This window comes from Ambystoma mexicanum, chromosome 3p (genome assembly GCF_040938575.1).
Source record: "Ambystoma mexicanum isolate Mex_15411 chromosome 3p, UKY_AmexF1_1, whole genome shotgun sequence".
NCBI lineage: Eukaryota > Metazoa > Chordata > Amphibia > Caudata > Ambystomatidae > Ambystoma > Ambystoma mexicanum.
The window spans coordinates 718,580,371-718,603,733 of NC_090925.1; the positions used below are offsets into that span (position 1 = coordinate 718,580,371).

At 45.3% G+C, this 23,363-nt stretch overlaps 1 protein-coding gene across 7 annotated transcripts in view; it reads left to right on the forward strand.

Annotated features, from left to right (window-relative positions):
* LOC138580772 (C-terminal-binding protein 2) overlaps positions 1-23,363 on the forward strand; it is a 313,871-nt gene that overhangs the window by 180,031 nt on the left and 110,477 nt on the right. For all 7 annotated transcript variants that reach the window (XM_069651580.1, XM_069651584.1, XM_069651581.1 and 4 more), the window contains one exon: positions 18,837-19,043. In XM_069651580.1, the coding sequence (XP_069507681.1) occupies positions 18,837-19,043 (207 nt within the window). The remainder of the gene's footprint in view (positions 1-18,836; positions 19,044-23,363) is intronic.

Below are 23,363 nucleotides of genomic sequence, written 5' to 3' on the forward strand. Positions count from 1 at the left end.
AGGGCTTCGGCAATGTCAGGGAGGATCTTTACTTTGTTCCAGCAGGTCTTGGGTTGAGGCCAGGGGAGGGGCGGGGGAGAAGATGGAGAAAGGGATGACAAAGTGGTTGGAACAGATGATTGGTTTGTGGGGGACAGATGGGGGGGGGGGGGAGAGATGAATCTGGTCATGGGAGCTAAAGATTGCATCAAAGGTGTGCCCCCTAGAGTGGGTTGGACCATTCAAATGAAGGGAGAGGTTGAGCACATGAAGGCTGTTGACCAGTGGAGGGGTCATGGAGTTGGTGGGACTGTCCAACCAGATATTGAAGTCTCCTAGGAGAGTCAGGGAGGGCTGATTTACTTGGATGGTGGCTACAGAGTCAGATTGTTTGAGAAATGTCTGTCGTAAACGGGGGGGGGTCTGTAGATGAGTAGGAAGTTGTGGGTGAGAAGTCAAGGGTAGGGAGTTTAACGAGAAGGGATTCACATGATGGAATGCATGTAAGAGATTCAACAAGTGAGACAGAGAAATGGGATTTGAAGAGGGCTGCCACGCCACCTCCCCTGGAAGGTCTGTTGTGCGGGATGAGTGAGGAGCTGGGGGGCGGGTGGTGGAATGCTTCATGTGCAACAGGGGCAAAGTCATCGGGGAACCAGGCTTCAGTGATGAAGACTAGGTCGGGTTTGTTTGAGGAGAGGAGGTTGAAGATGCTGTATCTGCTTTTTGCTACAGAGCGGGCATTAGAAAGGATGCAGTTGACTTCGGGGTGGGGAGTAGTCTTGGAGAAAGTCGGCAGGGAGTGAGCAGGAGGAGCATGGGGAAATTGGAGGGGGGGGGGGTGTGGGACATTCTGTCGTTGATAAGGAGAGGAGGGGCAGTGAGGTGGTAGTGCGACCGGAATCTGAGTGATGGGAGAAGGGGTTACATCAGTCGAGGCAGGGAAGAGTAGGTGGGCAGAGGATATGTGAGGACGGAGAGTAGAGACGAGGAGGTGTGGGTAAATGCATAGTCTCGGGGGCGGTGTGCAGGGTGAGAAGTCGAGGGGGGGGGGGGGACTGTGGGGGGGTGTTGAGGGGAACATTGGGAGGCCGGGTTGAGGTAGGAGGAGTTGGAGTAGAAAGTCGAGGAGTGTGACCAGGTTAGTTTTCTGTTTTTCAAGGGGTTTAGTGTAATGCGGGTGTGGTAGAGGGTAGGGGTGTCGGAGGGTGATGGGGATGAAGCTACGGTTCTTGTGAGGGCGAGGCATGCTGATTTTCGAGAGGGGAAGGGATATGGAGAGGGGTGCTTGATGGGTGGGGGGGTCGAGAGGGCTTTGGGGGGGTGGAGAGGAGGCTTCTAGGGTTGTGTGGGGGGGGTGTTCCAGAAGGTAGGTGCAGGTGAGGTTCTGTTTCTAGGGATCTGGACTGGGGCGAGAGGGGAGTTCATGCAGGCCGGTATCTCGATCAGGTGATGGGAAGCTAAGGATTGATGAAGGGTGTGGGGGGTGGTTAGGAGGATGGGAAGAGGGAGGGCTCTTGGATGTAAGCAAGGGAATTACAGTACTATCCCAGGTGCATCAATCTAGATGCAAGATATGCTGACGAGCAATTCTAGGTGTGAGAGATAGGCAGAGGCAACATTGTAGTAACTAAGGCGTAACAATTCAAGTGAGTGAGATAGGCAGAACGACACAGTAGTAACTAAGGTACACTATCTAGATGCAAGATATTCTGAGCAGCACAACTCTAAATGTGTGAGAGGCAGATGCAACACAGCAATCTGAATGTTCAGTATGGGTGGCATAGGCTACTTTTCAATGAGGATGGATAGTTTGTAGGGTGGAAGCCCCAGTAGTCACACTTGCCTTACTGGTGCCTGCTGGTTGGCCACTGGCTTCCCCTGCTGACACAATCAGGATCCACCTCTGAATGAGCCGCCCTTTGCTTCGGGGCCCTTAGCAACAGGGCTGCCCTGGTAGGCTGGTTAACATTCTGCACACACGGAACGAAGATACAATCAGAGCAGGCGGGTGGGGATGGGAGGTGGGAGGGCTAGGGAACCAGGAAGCAGGGGCCGGAAGGGAGACCGGCAAGAAGGGGTAGAGGGGGCCTGGGCGTGGATTATATTTTTTAAGTTGCTAAAGCACACGGCAAGAAAACAAGACTCTGGAAGGGCTTACCTTCAGTGCAGTGTCAGAGAAGTCCTTTGGATTTCTTGTAAGGTTTAAATACCTTCTCTTGGGTGAATTGCTGTTCCCAAGAGTAGTAAAGTGAAATTGATTTTACTTGCTTCTTTTCCTATGTAGGTCCAGTCCACCTCATTTTATGTGGAGTGCTGAGGAGGTTACTTAGTAGCCCCTTTTCCTACTTACTCATGTAACCTTTTTTTGTTACTCTTGCTACTTTTAATGGCTGGTGGCAGTGGTTTAATTTTCCTACTATTGTGCGTTTCTACTGCAGGCTGAATCCTCAGCTGCAGTATAGCACCCATGGGTGACCATTGTGTCAAAATGGCTGTGGTCTTACTTTTTGCCATTTCTTGTTGGTGAGGTCGGTCTTGGGTTTTACTCTGCACACCAAACCAGGTTTAACCTTTTTGTTTTGCGTTAGGCAGGCTTCAGAACTGAAACCCACCTCTGGCTCCATTGTCTTAGCAGGGCCGGAAGTGCGGGAGGTTCCTGAAACTCCCTGACCTTAGTTTCCTTGGTTACCTGAATGCACCCAATGCTGATTGGCTGTCTTTGCAGGACAGCCAGGCTGTGCATGAATGGTAGAAACCTGCATAAAAGGCGAGGCTTCTTTCGCCCACTGGTTGAAGGAATCACAAAGAGAAACTTGCTGCATCCTCCTGGGCTGTTGAACTGGCCGGTAAAGCCCTGCTGCTGTGCTGAAGCACCAATTCCGAATGCACTAGAGAAGCCCCAGAACAGGTTAGTAGGACCAACTAACCCCAAGACTAACTTTGCTGGAGGACTTTCCCCAACTGGCTGTACTTCCTTGCTGCTGCTGGAACCAAGTGCCAGGGGTCGCAAAATCCGTGGCCAAGTGAATAGTCTTTAAACTGGACCGAAGCTCCAGGACAACCCAAGCTCGAGTCACCTCACCAGAGTGATGGAATGAAGGAGTGAAGGAAGTCCTTGGAGTGTCCAAGATCCGCTGTGGTGCTATTTGCCGGTAGCTGAAACCACGAAGTCCCGCTGATCTGAAAAGAGCCCTTAGCCACGACTACCTTCGAACTGCAGTGCAGGAGTCCTCCAGACATCCTCCCACTCTTCCCCAAGACTGAAGGCCAGGAACCCAGGATCTGCAACCAGAACAGAAGCCATCTGGATCCTCTTCTTACCTAAGGTACTGTGCTAAGGTGTACTTAAGCTAGTGTCTCTAGCTTGCATTATTGCAGTAGCTACATTTTGCAGAGATGATCTCGGCTCTACCCCCCACAAGCCTAAAAGCTTGTGGCCCAACAGTGATTTTCTACAAACTCTCTAAACTTTGTCCAAGCCTTTGTGCCTCAGCTCCATAAGCATTGTTCAAACTGACTTTGGCTGTTCTGGCTCTCTGCAGACTCTTCTGACCCATTAACTTTGATTCTAACTCTCCCTCATAGGTGGTAGGTTGGTTTAACTAAGTATTCCTGGGAAAAGTTCTATCTAGACTTCATTGGGAGTTTGAAAAGTGTTCGCATGCTCTGAGAACCTGTTCTTATCCTTAACCTTTCCACAACCTCAATTTTACCAAGTGCAAAAGTGATATATAAGTGCCAATTAACGTCACCTCCGGGTATAGGAAGTGCATGTGAATAATCTCTAAAGAGTATCTACTTGCTTATCTTGATTCTGAGAATGTTATGAAGTGTATGAGATGAATGGTGGATTCAAAACATCTGTGCTCTTTGTCACCTTCATATTCAATCTAAGGGTTGGTTATAGTAAACTAATGTGGTAGCAGCAATCCCTACAATGCCACCAGCCTATCCACCCAGGTTGGCATAAATGAGTATAGAGATGAGGGTAAGGGATGGTGATGCGCTCTGCACCAGTGGTTTCAGGAGACTATATTATGATCACTAAATTGTGAAACGTAAATAATTTCTTTAATTCCAGTTGCGAACAGCCGACACGTGTTTCGACACACTGGTCGTTTTCAAGGCAGAGAATCAAATACTTGTTCCAAAATATGTATTCCTGAAAATCAGTGCAATCTGAATAGATAACCCTGTCCGTTCAGGGTCTGCGTGGCACAAGCTCTGTTACCCAGTACGCCGAAATGGCAAATCGCAATATATAGCCCGAGCAGGGAGCATAATCACAGGGACAAATCCCTTTCGGTGTTATCAAGTGTCTTTATTGTTGTACATTCCCTTTTTAAAGAATGCTTATTTAAAACTGACAATTATTCTTCTAGAAAACCTTGCATGTGAAATGTTATTTGGATACTTGTTTTTGTGGATTTTAATGCTCTACAGCTCATATTTACCCCTCTTGAGAAGTCTGGCTGCTCAGGCGCTCTACCAACTTGTCTAGTGCAGACCTATACCAATAGGTGAGTTACCTAATACCAAGAGGACACAACTGGTGTAATCTCCCACAGGGTTCCTGCATACAATCTTGCTTAACAGACACCACCTGAGCCAACTTACCTGTTTGCACCTGATGTGGAGGATTAACTACGACTTACTTGTGGACAGTTCCTATTGAAGTTAACTTGGCACAAACAATGCAAAGTCAAGGAAGGAAGGCAAAACACCTAAGCAGAAGAGAGCAGTCTCATTCAGGGAGCCAGGCCAGCCAATGTCAAGTTAGCGAAAGTCAAGGTAACTGAAGCACCTCTTGTGTAGGTAAGTAGAAAGTCTTTTTCAATGTCTCAAAAGTCCTGGTAGAATAGAAGCAATCAAAGTAGGGCCACAAGCTGATTAGGCTTGTGAGATAAGCTGATAGCAACTCTACAAATGCAACCCAGCAAGTCTCCGAGGACAAGTGGCTACACAGCAAGAGGTAAGTTCTTAGACTTTACAGTACCTTTTAGGTTGAATTAAAAGTGCAGTAGATGACCTGTTACTGTGCAGATCTCACTGTTCCTGACCCTCAGTCGTGGGGACAAGAGGGGGGACTTCTGGGGACTCCTGCAATGGGATGGTCACCGCTCACAACTGGAAATCTTCAAACAAGTGGCACTTCGGTGTTTCAGCACCATGCGTCTACCGCAAATAGCAACACCACAGTTCCTGGCTGTCGATATGGGCTTTCCTTGCATATGTGGTCCCGCACTCTGAGAGGGGGGGGGGTAGGCTCAGTCGGTCCTGTTTCCTGGGAGTCCGGATGATCTTCCTGGAGCTCTTGTCCAGCGTAAAAGCAACGTACACTAACTGGTGTTCCTCTGCCTGGCTATCCGGTTCCAGCAGTGACTGCAGTGGAAACTCAACAAGCTTCGACAGGATGTCCAGGTGGCTTACTGTGGAGTTGATTGGTCCCAACTACTGGAAGGGAGAAGTCGTCCTTGAAGGGGCTGCTCTGTCGATACGAATTTGGAGTTTAAGCACAGCAGCAGGGCAAACCAATGGTCCAGGAGTTGCAGGCGTCCTCATCAAGTTCTTCAGATTCCTTCGTCCAGTGGTCGACTCTCCCTTCCAAGCCAAAAAGCCTTGCCTTTTATGCAGCTTGCTCCCATTCATTCCAGCCTAGCTGTCAGTCACCCAGCAGGGTGGCAGTCCTTGACGGACAGCCAGCCAGGCGGCCAATCACTGTGCATTCCTGTCTCCTAGGAGACTAAGCACGGAGTTTCGGTCACCTCGCTTGCTTCTGGCCCCCGCTAGACACCCTGGAGCCAGAGGCTGGTTTCACTCGTGAATCCTGCCAAAGGCAAAATGAACAAAGGGGCAAATCCTGGTTTGGCGTGCAGAGTAAATCTCAAGAAGGACCTTTCCACAAAGAAACTGCGAAAAAAGCAGACTGGGGCCATTTTGACAACATTTTTTTACTGCAGCTGCGAACGCAGCCTGCGGTAAATGCACACCACGGTAGTTAAAAGTAAACCACAGACACCAGCCATTCATCGAGGAAAGGGTAACCTACATGAGAAGCTAGACAAAGGGGATCCCAAGTAACATCTCCAGCACCCTATTGTAAGATAGTGTGTGCGCTGGGTCTAGAAAGTTACAAATGTAAGTCAATTTCACTTTACTGCTCTTGGAAACAGTTTATCCAAGAGAAGTTATTTAAACCTTTGGGAAAATTTGAAGACTTCCCTGTGTCACTGCACTAAAGGTGCTGTGCGACATAATGTAAAAGATGATGCCTGTGGAGTTTGTCAGACTCCACCCAAGAGTGTACAAAATCACATTAAAATACATGAGTGGGGGAAAGGGGTCTCGCGCTCTCCATGTAAATTTTTTTTAAAAATCAAGTCCTCAAAATCCAGCAAAGTTGCTGGGGGTCTCTAAGGTAGAGGGAATTAGCAGATTTCCTAGAATTCTCCCTAACACAAACGTTAGTTAATAGGAAGGGAAGAGGAATTTAAATACAAACCTTGAAATGCACTCCTGGTGTGCGCTGAGGGGCAGTTTTGGTTCTTCGGCTTAAGTAGTGGAATACAAGCTGAATATGGTCTTTGACAGCCAAGAACTGTGATTTTCATTTTTGTTAGTAATTTACAATTACAGTGAACCAAAAGTTAAAGTTCAGACAATCTTATTAGTGGGTCCTGCACTATTGTGAACGGTGTGGACCTAACCAACTAAGGAGACAGTGAAGTACTGGAAACCAACCCTTTTTATGGGATTAGAGAGCTAATCTGCTCCTTGTTGTACTTGTGCTAGGCTTGTGATTTGTTATTGATACCAGTTTACTCGAAATACTGTCTGTCATGGGTCCTTGTATCTTACGTGTGCTACTCTTTGGCTGGGGGGGGAATAGAGGTGGCTGTTGGGACAGTTTTTCTAAAGTCCAACTAAGGGATCATAAATCCATATCCGATGTAGTACAAAAACTCCATTCTTAGTTTAAGGCTCTACCACTTGAGAATGTTGGTAGCATGGACAGAGCAGCCAGACTTATCTTTAGGAGGGAGAGATGGCTATAGATTTCTACAAAGACATTGTAGAATACATATAGTTAAAAGAAACACTGATGCACTATTTTAAAAAATAATGGTTTATTTCAAATACAGAAGGCCAAGATAAATCTTGGAAAGTACTGTTCACACAAGTTATAAACACAATTATAAAAACCAAAATAATACTTATGGTTTTACAAACCAAAGTATAACCCTTTTTAAGAATTGCATTCAGCAGTTCAAGGTGAGGTAAAGTTGTACATTCAGAAAGATAATCTGCTATTCTTGGGGGAAATACGACCAGGTTAGTTACTTTTAGATGACAATAAGTAATTCAATGGTAGTAGAGTAGACCCTATTGGTCAGATTATACTGTTTAGTTGTAGACACACTTGGACCACCACTGTTAAAAGGATCTCTTGCAATATATGTAACTTTCTTCTATCAAGAATGGGTACTGTTACAACCAGTATTACACAGTTCAGAGCCAGTAAAGAAATTCCTTCTTTCTGGAGGAGCCTTAACCTGCTGAAGGATATGCATGAACACAGTAATCTATTTTAGAAATGCACGAAGTTGGAAATGCAAAATTCAGTTTAAGAAGAGTCACAGCTATTCAAGGTCCGTATAACCTATTGGTCCATCAACTAAGCATAACCCATTTGTACACTTTAGGAATGACTGTGTATTTCAAGGTAACTAAGGAACCTATTCTACTTATAAGAATGGCATTCAGCAATTCATAGTTAAGTAAGAACTCTTATACTTTTAAGAGGCTACAAGCAGTTCAAAGAGAAGTATTGCCTCCAAGACTTTGAGAAATGCACTTAAGCAGATCACGGAAAGCAAAACCCAGTAACAAGTTTAGAAGAGCACACCGCTAATCAAGCTCGGCAAATCCTATTGGAAGGCTTTGACACTCATTCACTTTAGAAATATTATGTTGATTTTTACCGTGCACTGTTAACACCCAAGGTTAGTCTCCAGAGGGGTGTGGGGTATTAGTGGGGAAAAGGGTGAGCGGTTTCAGAACCAGCAGGAACTGCCGTCTGTTAATGTTGGTCATGTGGTAGTTTTGAGAGGCCTCATGCATTGTAACCGTATGGGTAAGATTCTGTGCCTCGGGTGTGGTTTTGTTTTGTTAGTGTTGGTGTGTTGTGTGGTTATGATGGGTTGGTCGTGTGCACTGGTTAGATGGTTTCCATAAGGGATCGAGTGTCACAGGTGGTTTTAGCTGTATGTTAATCTGACATCTTGGTGTGTAGTTGCATTGTTGACTGTTTACTGACTTTGTGGGTGGTTACTTGAGTGTAAACATAGTAATGGTTCTCTGTTTACGTGGAACGTGGCTACTCCAAGATCTGGTGTAGTGGTAGTCTGTTATATAAGGGGAGCGGGAAAGGGTTGGTGTAGTCGGTCAGTTGGCTGGGGCCTTTAGCCCATCCCTTTTGGCGCATTCCTTTGGATGCTGCTTGAATATGTTATGTTAATTGCCATTTATATAGCGCCTTATGTATCATTGGTATGACAAAGCGCTGATGGGTTGAACGCCCTCGGGAACCGCAGTTCAAGTCAGACTGTCTTGTGGTGTGTGGGCGCACCAGATGTGTGCATCTGGTGTGGTTATTGCATGATAGCTGCTTCTTAGCGGTAGGTGTGGTGCTGAGGAAATCAGTTGGATGTGTTCAGACTGGAGGGTGGCTAACCCGACTGAGTTCTGGCTGCGTTAGGCCTGAGGAGACGCCTAAGCTAGCCGGTATGTGCTCGGCTAGCTGTGTTTTATTAGGATGATGTGGTGTTCGTGGGGTCATGTTAGTATGAGAACAGCTAGGCCGAATGTGTCATAGCATAGCTGTGTTCTAGTTGAATGATGGTGTATAGGAGAGAGTAAGCGTAGTAGTGTGATATTGTGGTTCTAAGCAAAGCGCCTGCGACCAAGCATGAGATCAGGACAGGAGCCATACGTAGCGGCACATGTATATCAAGCGACAGGATGGATAGGGAAAACCTGTGGTACAGATAACATGGGGATGCATATACAAAGCATAAATAGGAGATACAGGGATAGATCGGGGTATATCCGCCTCGTTCACGCTTTTCCATCCACTTCGTTCCACCTCTTCAACCGTTCCATCTGCTGTCTGTCTATTCCATCGATCTAATCATTCCATCTTTTCCGTCCATTCGATCCACTTCATTAGTTCCATTCATCTAGCCACTCCATCCGTTTGGACCTCTCTCTCTCCACTTCGTCCACTCAGTATATCCGTTTTAGTCTTTCTATCTGTTCGATCGACTCTCTTTGCTCTTTGTTTTCATTTGCTCAGCAACCTTGGGTTTCTGTTTATTGTGGCTATTTATTCTGAATGTTCTAAGTGTCAATTCTTTATGGGAAGAGCCACGTTTTCAGTAGTTTGCGGAAAGACATGTAGTCTTCGGTGAGTCGAATGTGGGGTGGAAGCGAGTTCCACAGAGTGGGGGCCATGGCTGAGAATGATGATCCTCCTGACCTGACTGAGTTGGTGTTTGGTATTACTAGGAGGATATCTAGCCATGGCTTGTGGTTCTTTTGGCCCATCTCGTCTCTTCTCTAGTTGCTTGTCTGCAGTGTTGTTGCCAGTGTCCCTTCTAGGTTGTCATTATCTGCTGTAAAGCCAGGCTTTGAGCAGTTTCCTGAATGTGATGTGGTCTTCTGTGGTTCTAATTACTTTGCCCATGTTGTTCCAGATGTTAGCAATTAGATGTGAGAACACGGTTCTGATGAATTTCCTTTTTTTCTTAGTGTTTTGTCTCCATTTGTATGTTGTTGCTGGGTCTTGGTTCCCTTCTTGGGCGATACTGGCTAATCTAGTCTTGGAGGAATTCCGCTCCTTTCCTGTGCAAGGCTTTGTGGGTGTTAGGCTTAGTTTGAATGCAGTACCCTTTGAGAACACTACACACAACTCTGACTACAGGTATAGGCAACCCAACCTTTGGTATAAGCTTGTACCACAGGTTTGGTAGCATGTTGAGGAGCCAGGCTTATCTCAAGAGGGGAAATTGAGTTATACAATGATTCAGTTACAGGTATTCAAATAAACTCTTAAACGTAAGTTTCTTGCATAAACAATTATTGTATTTCAGTCAGTTAGAAAGCCTTCTTCAGAAGGATCAAGATACCAGTAACACAAATACACTTAAATACTGTACAGTGAGTTTCTGAATTGGAAAAGACCCTTTTGTGATGGCCCACAGACACAACCTACACCCACAGGTGACTTCAAGAACTAAGGTGATGGGGACATTAATATCTTACTGTTGGCATTCAGAATACTCTAAAAGTTGGTAAAAGGCAAAGGTTAATAGAACACAAGAGATCACAAATTTCTTAAGCAGGGCAAAACACTTTTAGATCCTTAGTCATACAATTCCATAGGCTAAGCCAAAGTCAATGAGCTAAAGTCTTGCATAGGATAAAGCACTTCTGGTAAGTAAATGAGGTAGTCTTTGCACAAGTTCTTGGGGGGTCTTTGATGAAAAGAAGAATCAAATGTAGGGCCACAAGCTGATTAGACTTGTGAGTTGTCGAAGTTACAAACACTTCTACAGCAAGTGGTAAGTTCTCTTAGACTTGTTTCACAGTACCTTTAGAAATGAAGAAAAGATGCAGCTGATTACTTCTGTTCCTGTGCAGATCTCACTGTTCTTGGCCCTCAGTCGTGGGGACAAGCAGGACGACGTCCGGGGTGGGGGCAGGGGTAAGGGGGGGTCGGGGCGGCGTGGGACATCACCTGCAATGTGCTGGGACGGTCAAAACTAGCAACTGGCAAACTTAATTTTCTGTGGCAGTTTCGCATTTCAGCTCCTCGCGTCTTCCGCAATTAGCAACAACTCGGTTCCTGGCTGTTGAGGTGGGCTTTCCTTGCTTCTGGGGTCCCGCACTCTGTTGGGGCTCAGGCTTGGTCAGTCCTGCTTCTTGGGAGTTAAGAGGATCTTCCAAAAGCTCTAGGGAAGCTTAAAAGCAACTCTCACAATCTGGTGTTGCTCTCCCTGGCTCTACGGTTTCCAGCACCAACTCTGTGGAAATTCAACCAGCTCCGAGATGGATGACCAGTTGGCTTACTTTGGAGTTGATTGGTCCCACCAATTCAAAGGCAGAAGTCGTGCTTGCAGGGGCTTCTTTGTCAATGCGAACTTGGTGTTTTGGCACTTCAGCAGGGCTTCCCCAGGCTAACCAATGGTGCAGGATTTGCAGCAGGCGTCCTCTTAGAGTTCTTCTTCGGTTCCTTAGTCTAGTGGTCGACTCTGCCTTCCAAGCCAAAATACTTGCCTTTTACATTCGTTCCAGCCTAGCTGTCACTCACCCAGCAGTGTGACTGTCCTTGCCGGGCAGTCAGCCAGCCAATCACCACTGAGTGCATTTGGGTCTCCTAGGAGACTAAGCGCAGGGAGTTTCGGGCACCTCATCACTTCCTGCCTTCCCCAGACATTCTGGAGCCAGAGGCGGGCTTCACTCCTGAATCCCGCCAATGACGAAATGAACAAAGCGACCAAACCTGGTTTGGCGTGCAGAGAAAATCTCTAGGAGGCCCTTTCTACAAATAACTGGCAAAAAAGACCACCAGGTGTCATTTTGTCAAAGATGGCTCTGTGCCATTTTGAAAAAGATTACTCCCGCGGTTGCTTTACCGGAGCACGAACGCAGCTCGCGGTCTAGACACAGGGGATACTAAGTAATCCCTCCAGCACTCTATTGTAAGATAGCGTGTGCTGGGTCTAGAAAGTTACAAATGTAAGTAAAATCAATTTCACTATACTGCTCTGGGAAACAGTTTACGCCAGAGAAGGTATTTAAACCTTTGGAAATCTGAAAGACTTCCCTGTGCCACTGAAGTTTGTCAGACTCCATAACCAAAAGAAACAGAGGTAAAATTCTCACTAAAATACATGAGTGGGGGGAAAAAGGGTGTCACTCTCTCAGGTTAAAAAAATCGCATCCTCAAAATCCAACAAAGTTGCTGGGAGTCTCTAAGGTGGGGGGAATTGGCACATTTCTGAGAATTCTCCCTAACACTGGGCAATGCAGAGTGCTTTGAATTGGATGTGCTTTTTTACTGGTAACCAGTGTAGGTTTTTCAGTGCTGGAGTGATCTGGTCTCTTCTACTTGGTCTTCAAAGGGTGCAACATACAGCAGCCAGGATCCTATGGAGTTTTTTGCTAAGTCTTTCTGGCATTCCTAGGTAGTTTGTTTGCATAGTTGTTAGGCAGAAACCTGTGCAGTTCCCTTGGGGAACACTGCAAAAGATTTAAGACTACAGGTAGAGCAGTAAACCCCTTTGGTAGCAGTCTGTACCACCCAGATTTACCTGGTAGCTGTGGCTGAGCAGTCAGACTTCTCTCAAGAAGAGTTAGGCAGTATGCAAAGTATACACAATATGTACCAAAACACAATAGCACAAGCAAACACTGACCAGAGCTTGGTTTCAAAAGTATATAGTTATTTATTTAAAATACACATAAGTTAAAAAACACTCTAGCAAAATATAGTAAACACTTCAAACACAGTTGTAATGAAAGTAGATTCAATCCTTTCTCCTATCTAGACAACTCTAGGTTAACACCACTTAATTAAAACAGAGGTGAGTGCTTAACGTTAGATGACACTCTAGTAGTTTCCAAGAAAGGGAGAGAAAAAGCAGAAATGGGTTAAACACACCACTCTAAGGTCCAGAACACTTGCAATAGGCTCAAAGAAGCACAAAGTCACAGGTGAGCAAAAGTCACTAGGCAGGGCCCACTCTTAGAGTAGCCGGAGCGAAAATGTGCCCAAGATCACACTGTTAGTAGAGATTCAAAGTCTTGCAAGGAGTCAAAAAGAGTTTAGAGTGGCTCAGAAAGTTTAGCCAAAGTGTCCCAGGCACTCCCAGGTTCGAAAGCCGGGGACTAAATCTACCCCGTACAGTCGGTGGCAAGGGAAGCCAGGCGGAACACAGTACCTTAAGCGGAAAGGATCCTCCAGCGGGGGCAGTTGTTCCAGGCAGCGACAGCAAGGCTCGACGTCGGTCAGGGGAGAAGAATATCTCGCTGAAGAGCAGAAGAGAAAGGTCGTAGCACTGCCCGGGAAGAAACCAGCCGCGGAGTCCTCCGGTTAAAGGGTTGGTACCGACTTTCGCGGTATGGGGGTAAAGTGTGGTATTCCGGATGCCGGGGTGCTTGGCACAGGCAAGGCGGCCACGAGATACCTCAAAGGACGGAAAGAAGGCGAAAACTGGTTGTCCCCACCAGTCAAGGGAAGGAGCCACTCCGTTAAGAGTTCTCCTCGGTCGTCGGGAAAAAGTGGTGAGACGGTTCAGCAGGGCTCCACCGGGTGGTGTCGTCGAAGCAGGTCGGCTCAGCTCCTCCCTCGTCGGATTCTTGGTCCTGTGGCGACTTCTGAAGTCCCAGTCCCCAAAGCCCTGCTTTTATGCAGCAAACCCCCATTCACCCAGCCTAGCTGTCACTCAAACATGCTAAGTGGTGAGCCGGGCGGCTCACCACTTGGGCCAATCAGGACGGAGTGCGACTTGAGTTACCAAGGTAACTCAGTCCAGGGTGCCTAAATCCCCCTCCACCCCTCCTAAGTACCCCAGACAGAGTGGCACCACTTTGGAGGGCTTCTGTGGAGAAGCCCGCCAAAAGTGGAACAAAGGGCTCCACTTTGGGTCAGAGTTACAGAGGCGAACACCAACGCCATTTTAGAATCAAGTTTTGGCAAAAAGTCCCAACCGGAGTTATAAAAATAAATATATAAACCGGCGGTATGTTTAAGGCTACCGTAAATAAATAATTAAATGTGTTAGCCTAAAACAATGGGAAATCCCATAGGGAAATATTCGCGGTCGAATATAAAAAGTAGTTTCCACTGCCACCAGCCAAAACTCGATCAGGGGGGACGGAGACGTGCCCCCTCGACTAACAGACCCTGGGGCAATCGAATTGCCCCAGCCAGTACGTCCACAATATGATGGTTTGTACTGGTTCTGTTCAGGATTCAAGACTAGCAAAGTCTTTGGTGACTTTACATGCCCTGGGAGACAGTAGTCAGTCCCAGGGTATGGAGTCTATGTTGGGGAGTCCCTAGGACACCCCTGGGTCACGGCACAGAGGGTGCTGTGTGACCCACATCACAAAAATACATGAGGCCCTATGGAGTAAAAGACCCCATAGCCCATTCAACACAAGGTTTAACCAAGAAAACACACTTCAACATGTCCAAGAGTGAGGGTAAAAGAGTCTCACTCTTGGCAGGAGAAAAAATTAAACCCCAGAAATCCAGCAAAGCTGCTGAGGGACTCACTAGGTAGGGAAATTCAGCCTAACCAGAGAATTCTCCCTAACAATAGTCAATTCTTGTGAGTTTCAGGGATATGATTGTGAGTGTTCTGTGGGGTAAGGGGAGGCAGGGAGTAATCCTCTTAGCAGTCCTAGAAGGAAGAAGCATTTTTTTTGCGATTACGTTGACATGGGGTTCCAGTGATGGTCGGTTGTCTAGGAGTATTCTGATGATCTCTGGTTGCGTTCTCATGCCAATCGGCCAGTCCAGTTGTGGGTTCCCTCCCTTGGATCCTGCAGGTGGGAATAGTTTCCTTTTTTGCCAGGTTCTGTTTGAGGTGTTCGTTGGCATCCAGTTGTAGATATCTGTGAGGCAGTGATAACAAAAAACACAGGAACAAAATAACCTCAACAATCAGTTGTAGTCTGCGTAATTGTCGGCGTTAAGTCAGTGCGATCCAATGATTTTCATCAATGGGCACATGTGGAGAGGCTGGAACCCTGTGGGACTCCACAGGATGTGTGTTGTGTGAGGTGAACAGTGGTAGGTTTGTTAGTGTTGCGTGGCTGATGTCGGATAAGAATTTTTAGAGTCCAACTGGTGTGAGACTTTACAAGACTTATCTCTTGGTATTAGGTAATGTTAAGACAGTTTTTTGGAAGTCAAACTAAGGGCCTAGTAAAACCATTCAACTGAGGCAGTACAGGACTCCACTCTTAGTATAAGGCTATACCACCTGAGTTTGTTGGTAGCATAGGCAGAGCAGCCAGGCTTCTTAGAAGGGAGAGAGGGCTGTAGAATCAGTACAAATGAAATAGTAATACAAATGGTCCAATGAAACACTTATGCATTGTAAAAATTGTTTAAATACAAGTAGGATTGATTACGATCACTGTTCATCAAAGTTATAAAAAAACACTATGCTTGAAGGTACACAGATCAAAGCATAAACCTTATTTGGAACACCTAACAGTAGTTCTAGGGAAGTGCAACCTTTTCCTACACATTCAGTATAGGTCACACCTATTCTTGGAGTAAAAACCAATGGTTACTTTCAGATTACATTCAGTAATTCAAGGGTAGTAGATACAACTGGTAGGGTCTATCGTACCACTCGGCAACAAATCACATTCGGGCAACTGGACAGTATACGTTTTGTGACAAGTGGAACACTTATTCTAGGTCCAGTAAAAACCTAGAACTACTTCACTGGGTGAGTAAAACCTAAGGATGTAATATTCAATTACGGGTGCTTTTGAGATCTGTGAAACTCAGATTGAGATGAGCAGTAACTTGTAATTTATATTTGGGTGGCAGACAGCTAACTCTAAGGCAAGTAAAACCCATGTACTTTTTTAATCTCACAATGGAGTCCAGGTTAGACATTCCCCAGCTATACAAGTTACTTATGTATGATTTATGAGGGACAGTTGCAACCACAAGCTCTTGTGTCTACAACAGTACAGGGAAAGCAAAACCCAATGTTACTTTACTGACTCAGTTATTCTAGGTAGGTAAAACCTAATGGACTTATTCTGGACAGGCTAACAGCAAGTCGGGGGAAGCAAGACCCAGTTGGGGGACACACATAATTATCCTGAGTGGCATAATCTGGTGAAACCAGCACATTACTTTTGGGAAGATGCACAACCAAATCCTAGGAGAGTAATATACCTTCACATTGTTCTATTAGAATGGCAAAACTGATTCTAAGGAAAGAAAGATGTTAACCACACTTAAGAATAGAGCATCACACTTCCCACGTAAGTAAGAAACTTTTGTAACTGTTCACTCTAAGAGTTAGTTACCAACCAACTCTAAACACTCTATGCAAAAGGGCCAATCCCTTAACTCTTTACCTGGTTCTTGGAGCATGAGTGTTCTCAGTGGCAGAAGGTTCTTAAGTAGCAAAAGTCAGAGTTCCTTAGGAAGACTGGGCAAACGGGTGAGTTTTACTTCTAGAGTTAGAAGAGGGTCCAGGGGCTTCACAGAAGACACCTTAGCAGGATTCTAGCAGTGTTACTGGGTGCACTGGATGAGAGGCCTCCCCATCACAGAAAACTCCCCACATCTACACAGCAATCATAAGACTTAAGGTAAGTACATAGCCAAGCTAACACAGTACCTCAGCATTGAAGATTTTACAGCAGGAGAACTTCAGGCTCAGCAGCCAAATAGCCGGTCAGTGGATTCCGTGTAGTGGTGACTGAAAACAAGACCTCGGAAGGAACTTTGAAGCCAGGATCTATGGAGAAGGCTCTAGGCAAGGTTCTGAATGCGGTTCTGCGGTTTTGGTGACTTTTCGGAGCACAGAAAAAGGCAGAAAATCAGTTGAATTCTCATAGTTATAAACGTCCAGCACACTGACTTTTCAGACTCGATTCATGTCTTTGGAAATCCACCAGGATTCCCACGAAGTTTCAGCGAGATTTTTAATTCGGAAGACCATGCACCGCATAGTGGCTCGAGGTCCTGTGGTATTGTAGCAACGCAAGTCCGCAGCAGCGCGTGGGATGGCTCAAAATGCAGGTCTTCGTGGGTCGCACCAGGTTCATTGTTTTCAGAGTCCCTAGGTCGATTGGAAGGAAGGGCTACAGCAGGCTCTGGTTGCACAGCAGACTCTCCGGTCGCTGGAAATTGTTTCAGCTGCTTTTCCTTCATCCTCTTCCTTTTTTGTTCCAGTGGTCGACTTCCAGGTTCACAGGAACTACAGCACAACTTCTGCATTCTATCCCTCCATTTTACAACAAGGGGCGGTCTGGTTGTCCAATCAGGACAGCCCGCCCCTAAACTGGGATTTGTCCCCATTCATGGCAAGGATGAAGACAAATGGGTGTGAAGTTTAGGACTCCTCCCTCGCTTCCGGCCTTCAGACAGACTGGAGCCTTGGTGGGGAATCCAGGGACTCCTTAAGAAAAGAATCACACAAAGGAATTTCCCGCCTTGGATGTTGGGGATGTGGGGAAAGGACAGGAAACATTAAAATGTCAAAAAAAGACTGGCCATTTTGGTAAAATGAGCACCCTTGGGTGACGTTACTGCAGCTGTAAACACAGCGGACGGTAAAGATGCACCAAATTAATACAAGATATCTCTGCCATTAAAGGTAAGCTTGTCCCTGTAACAGAACTGTTTGTTTTAGTGTGAAAGGGGATACATTGTGTCTCCCGAGCACTCCACCTAAGGTGTGATGTGCTGGTTTCACCTAACAAAATGTAAAAGGGATTCAAAGATCCTTTGTACCCTTGTGAACTGTAGTTCTCTCTGGTTAGCCAGAGAAAGTTTACAAGGGAAGACCCTAGGGCAACCCAGCAACAGGCACTTATTGCCAAAAAGTTGTTAAAGAGGATACTTTATAAAGTCACTATGGAGAGTCAATAAAATGACACCCATAAAGAGTAAGATTCTGCGCGTGTGGAGAAAGGTTTAGAGATTGAAGCCTCCGAGTTGAAAGATCCTACTGCAGTGGTCTATGTAACTCAGAAATGCACATTCAGGCTGCTTGTCTGATGTAGATATAGAAATTAAGTTTCGTGCCCTAGTGACCAGCTTTGTCACTCTAGGTTGATGTAGTATTTGTATTTATTTATAAAGCGCAACCAGGCCCGGAGACATAAGGGCGCGTAAATTCGTTAAAGAGTTGCGTTAGTTACAGGAAGGTACAAGCAATGCAGTCATCAAGAAGTTCCAATGCAGTTACAGTTAGGAACAAACATAATATAGAAGGTGCATACAAAGATACAATGAATTACAAAGTGAGCTGGCAGCAGTCCGTCATGCTGGGGTCAAGAGGTTAGTCTGACATGTAGTCCAAGTTATGGAGCCAACACTTTGTGTTATGTTTGAACCGGTTAAATGAGGGTTCTGCTCGTAAAGGCGCAGGGATGGTGTTCAATAGTTTGGAAGCTTGTACAGGGAAGCAAGCTCCACCCGAATTGTGAAGTTTGAATCTCGGAATGGTCATGGTGTTAGTTTGTGCTACTCTGAGTGGTCTAGAGGAGGTGCGAGTTGGTTGGTAAGGTATGCTGTAGTGTTACCCTTTTAGCATAGCGTTGCGCAACTGTTGACGAAAAACACCTGCATACTCTGAACATTAGTGGGCAGCACAACAGCTGCTAAGCACAGATCCACAGTCCACACACGCATCTACCTGTATGGCTTAATTTGGGGCCCACCTTGATTGGAAACAATCTGACCAAAAGCACAGATCAATGTTGAACACCCCCCTCCCCCCCCCTCAGCCCCCATTGTGTATGCAATCTATAAAGACATTTAATCCAAGACATGCCTGATGTATGCATTCACAACAGATTGAGGGAAGGTACAGCAGTCCCAACATCGATTTTAGTGGGATGAAATGGCAGGATTGGTGTTTTTGGGAGACAAAATCGGATGATTGACAAATTTCTTGCAAGAACTAGACCCTGCAGTGAACAGGTAGGCGTGCTATGCAAGGCACTATTGCATTGGACCAGCGCAGTGAATGGTTATTCATACCACTTTTGTTTTAATGTTTTTTTTTTTGTTCATATAGGCATTGCTGTGTGTAACATCCCCTCATCGTCTGTTGAAGAAACTGCTGACTCGACACTCTGCCACATCCTGAACCTCTACCGACGTGTAACATGGCTTCATCAGGCAATGCGTGAAGGAAATCGTGCATCCAGCGTGGAGCAAATTAGAGAAGTGGCTGGAGGGGCAGCTCGCATCCGAGGAGAGACTTTGGGCATAATTGGCCTCGGTAATTTTTATTGTAAAACTGCTAAATATTTAAACACTTCCCATGTGATGGAATAATGTTTTTTATTCATTTAGGAGAATGACCGTAGCACTATGTACACTACCAATGTGACTTGGACAGTGATTCATGCACGAGATACTGTTTATTTTATTTCTTTACTTTGAGCATTTTCTTTAGGCAACTTATACAACAGAACTATGTTTCAAAGCACCACAAGGCTAAATGGGAAGGGAAGGTAATGGGGGAAATGATAACCATGGCAAAAACAGTAAAATACAGTCATGGTCTTAAAAGGCCTTGTGGCATTTGCATGTGCAAATGCAATGAAGGAGGAGTTTTCTCAGGGGTGGGATGCAGAGCTGCCAAGCAGGAGCCTGCAAGGGCAGTGCAGGTGTGGTGCTGGTATTGACTGTGAAGAAGGGCCTGGGGCACTGTGAGATTCTTAAGGGTCAGGCCACCAGTCACAGTGGGGTGATTAACAGAGAGGAGTAAGAGGTAGAGCACAAGTTGGTAGTGTGACTGAGCAGCCAGGCCTATCTCAAGAGGGGTAAATGTGAGCTGTACAAATGACATTCGTAAATACAAGTAGCCAAGTAACACCTAAATGCAAGGTTTCAATTATAAATAGGTTATGATATTGTGTGCTATATGCAGTACCCTTTGGGAACACTACACACAACTATGACTACGGGTGTAAGAAAAGGGTGTAAGAAAACCAACCTTTGGTTTAAGTCTACTACAGAGTTTTGGTAGCGAGGCTGAGCAGCCAAGTTTATCTCAAGAGAGGAAATGTGAGCAGTAATGATGTTACAGAGGTCTACAATCGCAGGTGTTCAAATAAACTTATACTCAAGGTTTCTTTGATAAATACGTATTTTATTTATCTGTCGGTTATAAAACCTTCAATAGGAGGCAATCATATAAACACACAAATATACTTCAATACTGTACACTCTTAAGTTTCTGAATCAGATCAGACCCTTTTGGGATGGCCCACAGACACAACCTACAACCACAGATAACTTTAGTAGCAAGGGTACTGGGGACATGAAAAGTATTCTGAATGCCAACAGTAAGATATTCAAGAGGAGTAAAAGGCAAAGGTTAATGGAGCATAAAAGGTTAGAATTATTCTTAGACAGTGTAGATATTTTGAGTTCACCAGAAGTCAATTTGATTCAATAGGCTAGGCCAAAGTCAATGGGCTAAAGTCTTGGATAGGATAAAGCGGTTCTTGTATGTAAATGGTAAAGTATCTGCAAGGACAGCCACCCTTCTGGGTGAGTGGCAGCTAGACTGGAGTGAAAAGGAGAAAACTGTTTTAAAAGGTGAGTCTCTTCGACTGGAAAGCAGAGTTGACCACTGGAACGAAGGAACCGAAGACTCGCTGGAAGAGGACGGCTGCTGGAACTCCTGGACCATTGGTTTGCCCGGTGAAGCCCTGCTGCAGGTCCGAATTGCCAAGTTCACCTTGACTGAGAAGCCCCTTCAAGGAAGACTTCTTCCTTTGAGTTGGTGGGACCAATCAACTCGTAAGCCACCTGGATACCAGTCTCAGAGCTGGTTAGGATTAACCAGGAGGAAGGACACCAGCTTGTGTGCTTGATGAACAGCTACTCGAACTGAAGTGACTCCATTTTGTCCGTGTGTTTCGACAATCCCATGCAGTGCAGGAGTCCCCTGACTTCCTCCCTCTTGTCCCCCCCGACTGAGGATTGGGAACAGTGAGATCTGCAGGAACTGCCAGGAACCAACGTCTTCTGCTGCATTTTGTTCATATTGAGGTACTGTGCCAACCCAATTGAGAGAACCTACCTCTCGCGTTGAAAATGTGCAGAAATTTCCCAATTTACGGACCTAATCCGCTTGTGACCCAACATGTATTTCTTTTTCGTACAAACTACTTCTTGGCGAAGACTTTACCGTTAACTTCAAGAACTGCTCTTTCCTATCCAAGACACTAGTTCATTGACTTTGGCCTAGGCCTATTGAACTGAATCGAGTCCTCTAGTGAACTGAAACTATTTGCACTGCCTAAGAAAGTATTTGATCTATTCTGCTAACTTGTGCTTTTTTACTCCCATTGAAAGTAACTGAAATGTCATTTTGCTCCTATTTCAGGGGAGCCTAATTTGGTTAAACTTATTGGTTTAGTATTGAAGTGTTTGTGTATAATATTAGGTTGCCTCCATCTAGTGAATGTTTTCTAAATGATTGTGTAATAAATGATACCTTTTTTACCAAGAAACCTGGCTTGAAGTATCTACTTGAAACACTGTGATTATAAGACCTCTATGTAACATCCTTGTACTGCTCACGTTCCCTCTTTAGATAAGCCTGGCTGCTCTGCTCGCTACTACAAACTGTGGTACAGACTTATACCAAAGGTTGGTTTTTGCTTACAACTGTAGTCCTAATTGTATGTGGTGGTCCCAGAGGGTACTGCATGCAAGTCTGCCCAACACTGGTGGCAAGCGGTGAGGATAAAGTAGATTTGTTACATTGAGAGTGCTGTTGATACTTATTCAAATAACCTTCACAAGGCTAAGCACCACTAGAAAAGCAATTGTTTTAAAAGGCCAAAAATGGATAACTTCAAACAGGAAGCCCTGATCATTCTAACAGTAGGTCAACTGAAAGATGTGTAAGGTCAGGTCTCTGTTAAACACAAGAAAAATGAATTGATTGAGAAATTGTTGAATCATCAAAGACTGGGAGGTAGAGCTATAACCCCTACACCCTCAGCAAATGTGGATAGTGTTGATGAGATTGATAGTGGTTTAGAGTCTAACTGTAATGTTATTGATGCGCTAGAAGAGTGAGTTGTTTCAGGATGTGAGCCCCACTGCACCTCTACCTGCTTTTGGCCCTCAGGCTATAGCCACAGGGACCCTACCAGGTTCAGTACTGATTCCAGAATTTGTCTCTTGAAGAAATGAGACTGGAGTTAGAATTCAAAAAGCTCCAAATGCAAACTGAAAGTAAACCTCAAATCAAACTCTGAGAAATGGAAATGCATCATGCTCTTGAAATGAAGAAATTGTCTCTTGAAAATGGTTCTATGCCAGAGTCTGCTAGGTCTTCCAGTCCTAAGAGACCTCGCATGCCTAAAGAAGCTGTGAGTATGTAATGGGTGAGACTTGATATTTTGGATTGCTTAGCTGCTTTTGAATGTAACTATGGGTTTCAGGGTTTGACAGGGAATCTGTTGATTCCTTGGCTTTTGTCTAGGCTTCCCAGGTTGCAACTGATGCTGTAATGGAGGGGGATGGGGGGAGGGAGGAGGGGAGGGGAGGGGAGGGGGGGAGGGGGGGGGGGGCCAGGGTTGACGACTTAAAAGATTGGAGTATGAAAATGTGAAACTAGCTTTGATAGCTAGATTTGGGAAAACTCCTTACCAGTGCCTTAAGAGGTTTAGGACCCTCAGAAATCATGATGGTACCCCTTGGCCTACCTGGGTGTGTGAATGCTTGAAGAACTTAGATGGTTGGGTAAAGGGTTACAGAATTCTCACTTTTGAAGGAATGAGAAATCTATTTTTGTTAGAATCTATTTTGATGCCTGTTCTCCTGAACTGAGATAGCACTTGGCTGACTAACGAAATTGATCCAAAGAAGTTAGCAAAGGCTGCCTACTTGTGGGTTGCCAACAGGGCTACTCGCAAGGATTCTGGTGCAACGCAGGATGATGGGAAGCAGCAAAAGACAGATGGCAAAGAGAATTCTAATACCTCCAATCCAAAAGAGGGCCCCATACAGAAAAAGGGTAAGCCACAAGGGAAACCGAATCAGGCCAGTGAAACCTCTGGTGCCAAACCAGAGGGGAGGTCAGCAGAAACCCCCATTTGTTCAAACATTTGGAAAATGTTATGCTTGTGGGTATACTGACCATGTGAAAGGGGATCCCAGATGTAACAGTAAACCTTCAGGGGTCCACACTGTATCCTTAGCCTTTACCCAGAGGGAGAAGTAAATGTGAAAAGTGGAAACTTAATTACTGGCTGAAGACCCCATTAGAGTCTTTGTTTACAACAAAGCAAAGTCCTGGTGTATCTAAGGTTGGCCCGTATGGGGTGTGAATAAATTAAAGTTATTCATCCGGTCCCAAAACCTTTATATCTAGTATAATTCATAGATATTGCATGCAGTCAGAAATTAAAGTCATTCCTTCAAAATGAGACATAAACATTATGGAAATTGCAAATTAAAAGCTTTATATCAAAGAAACAGAAAATGATATACAAAAGTAAGGTCTAACATGTAACAGCATGTAAAAACAATGGTTTAAATGGTACATACACGAATTAGGTGTAGAATCATT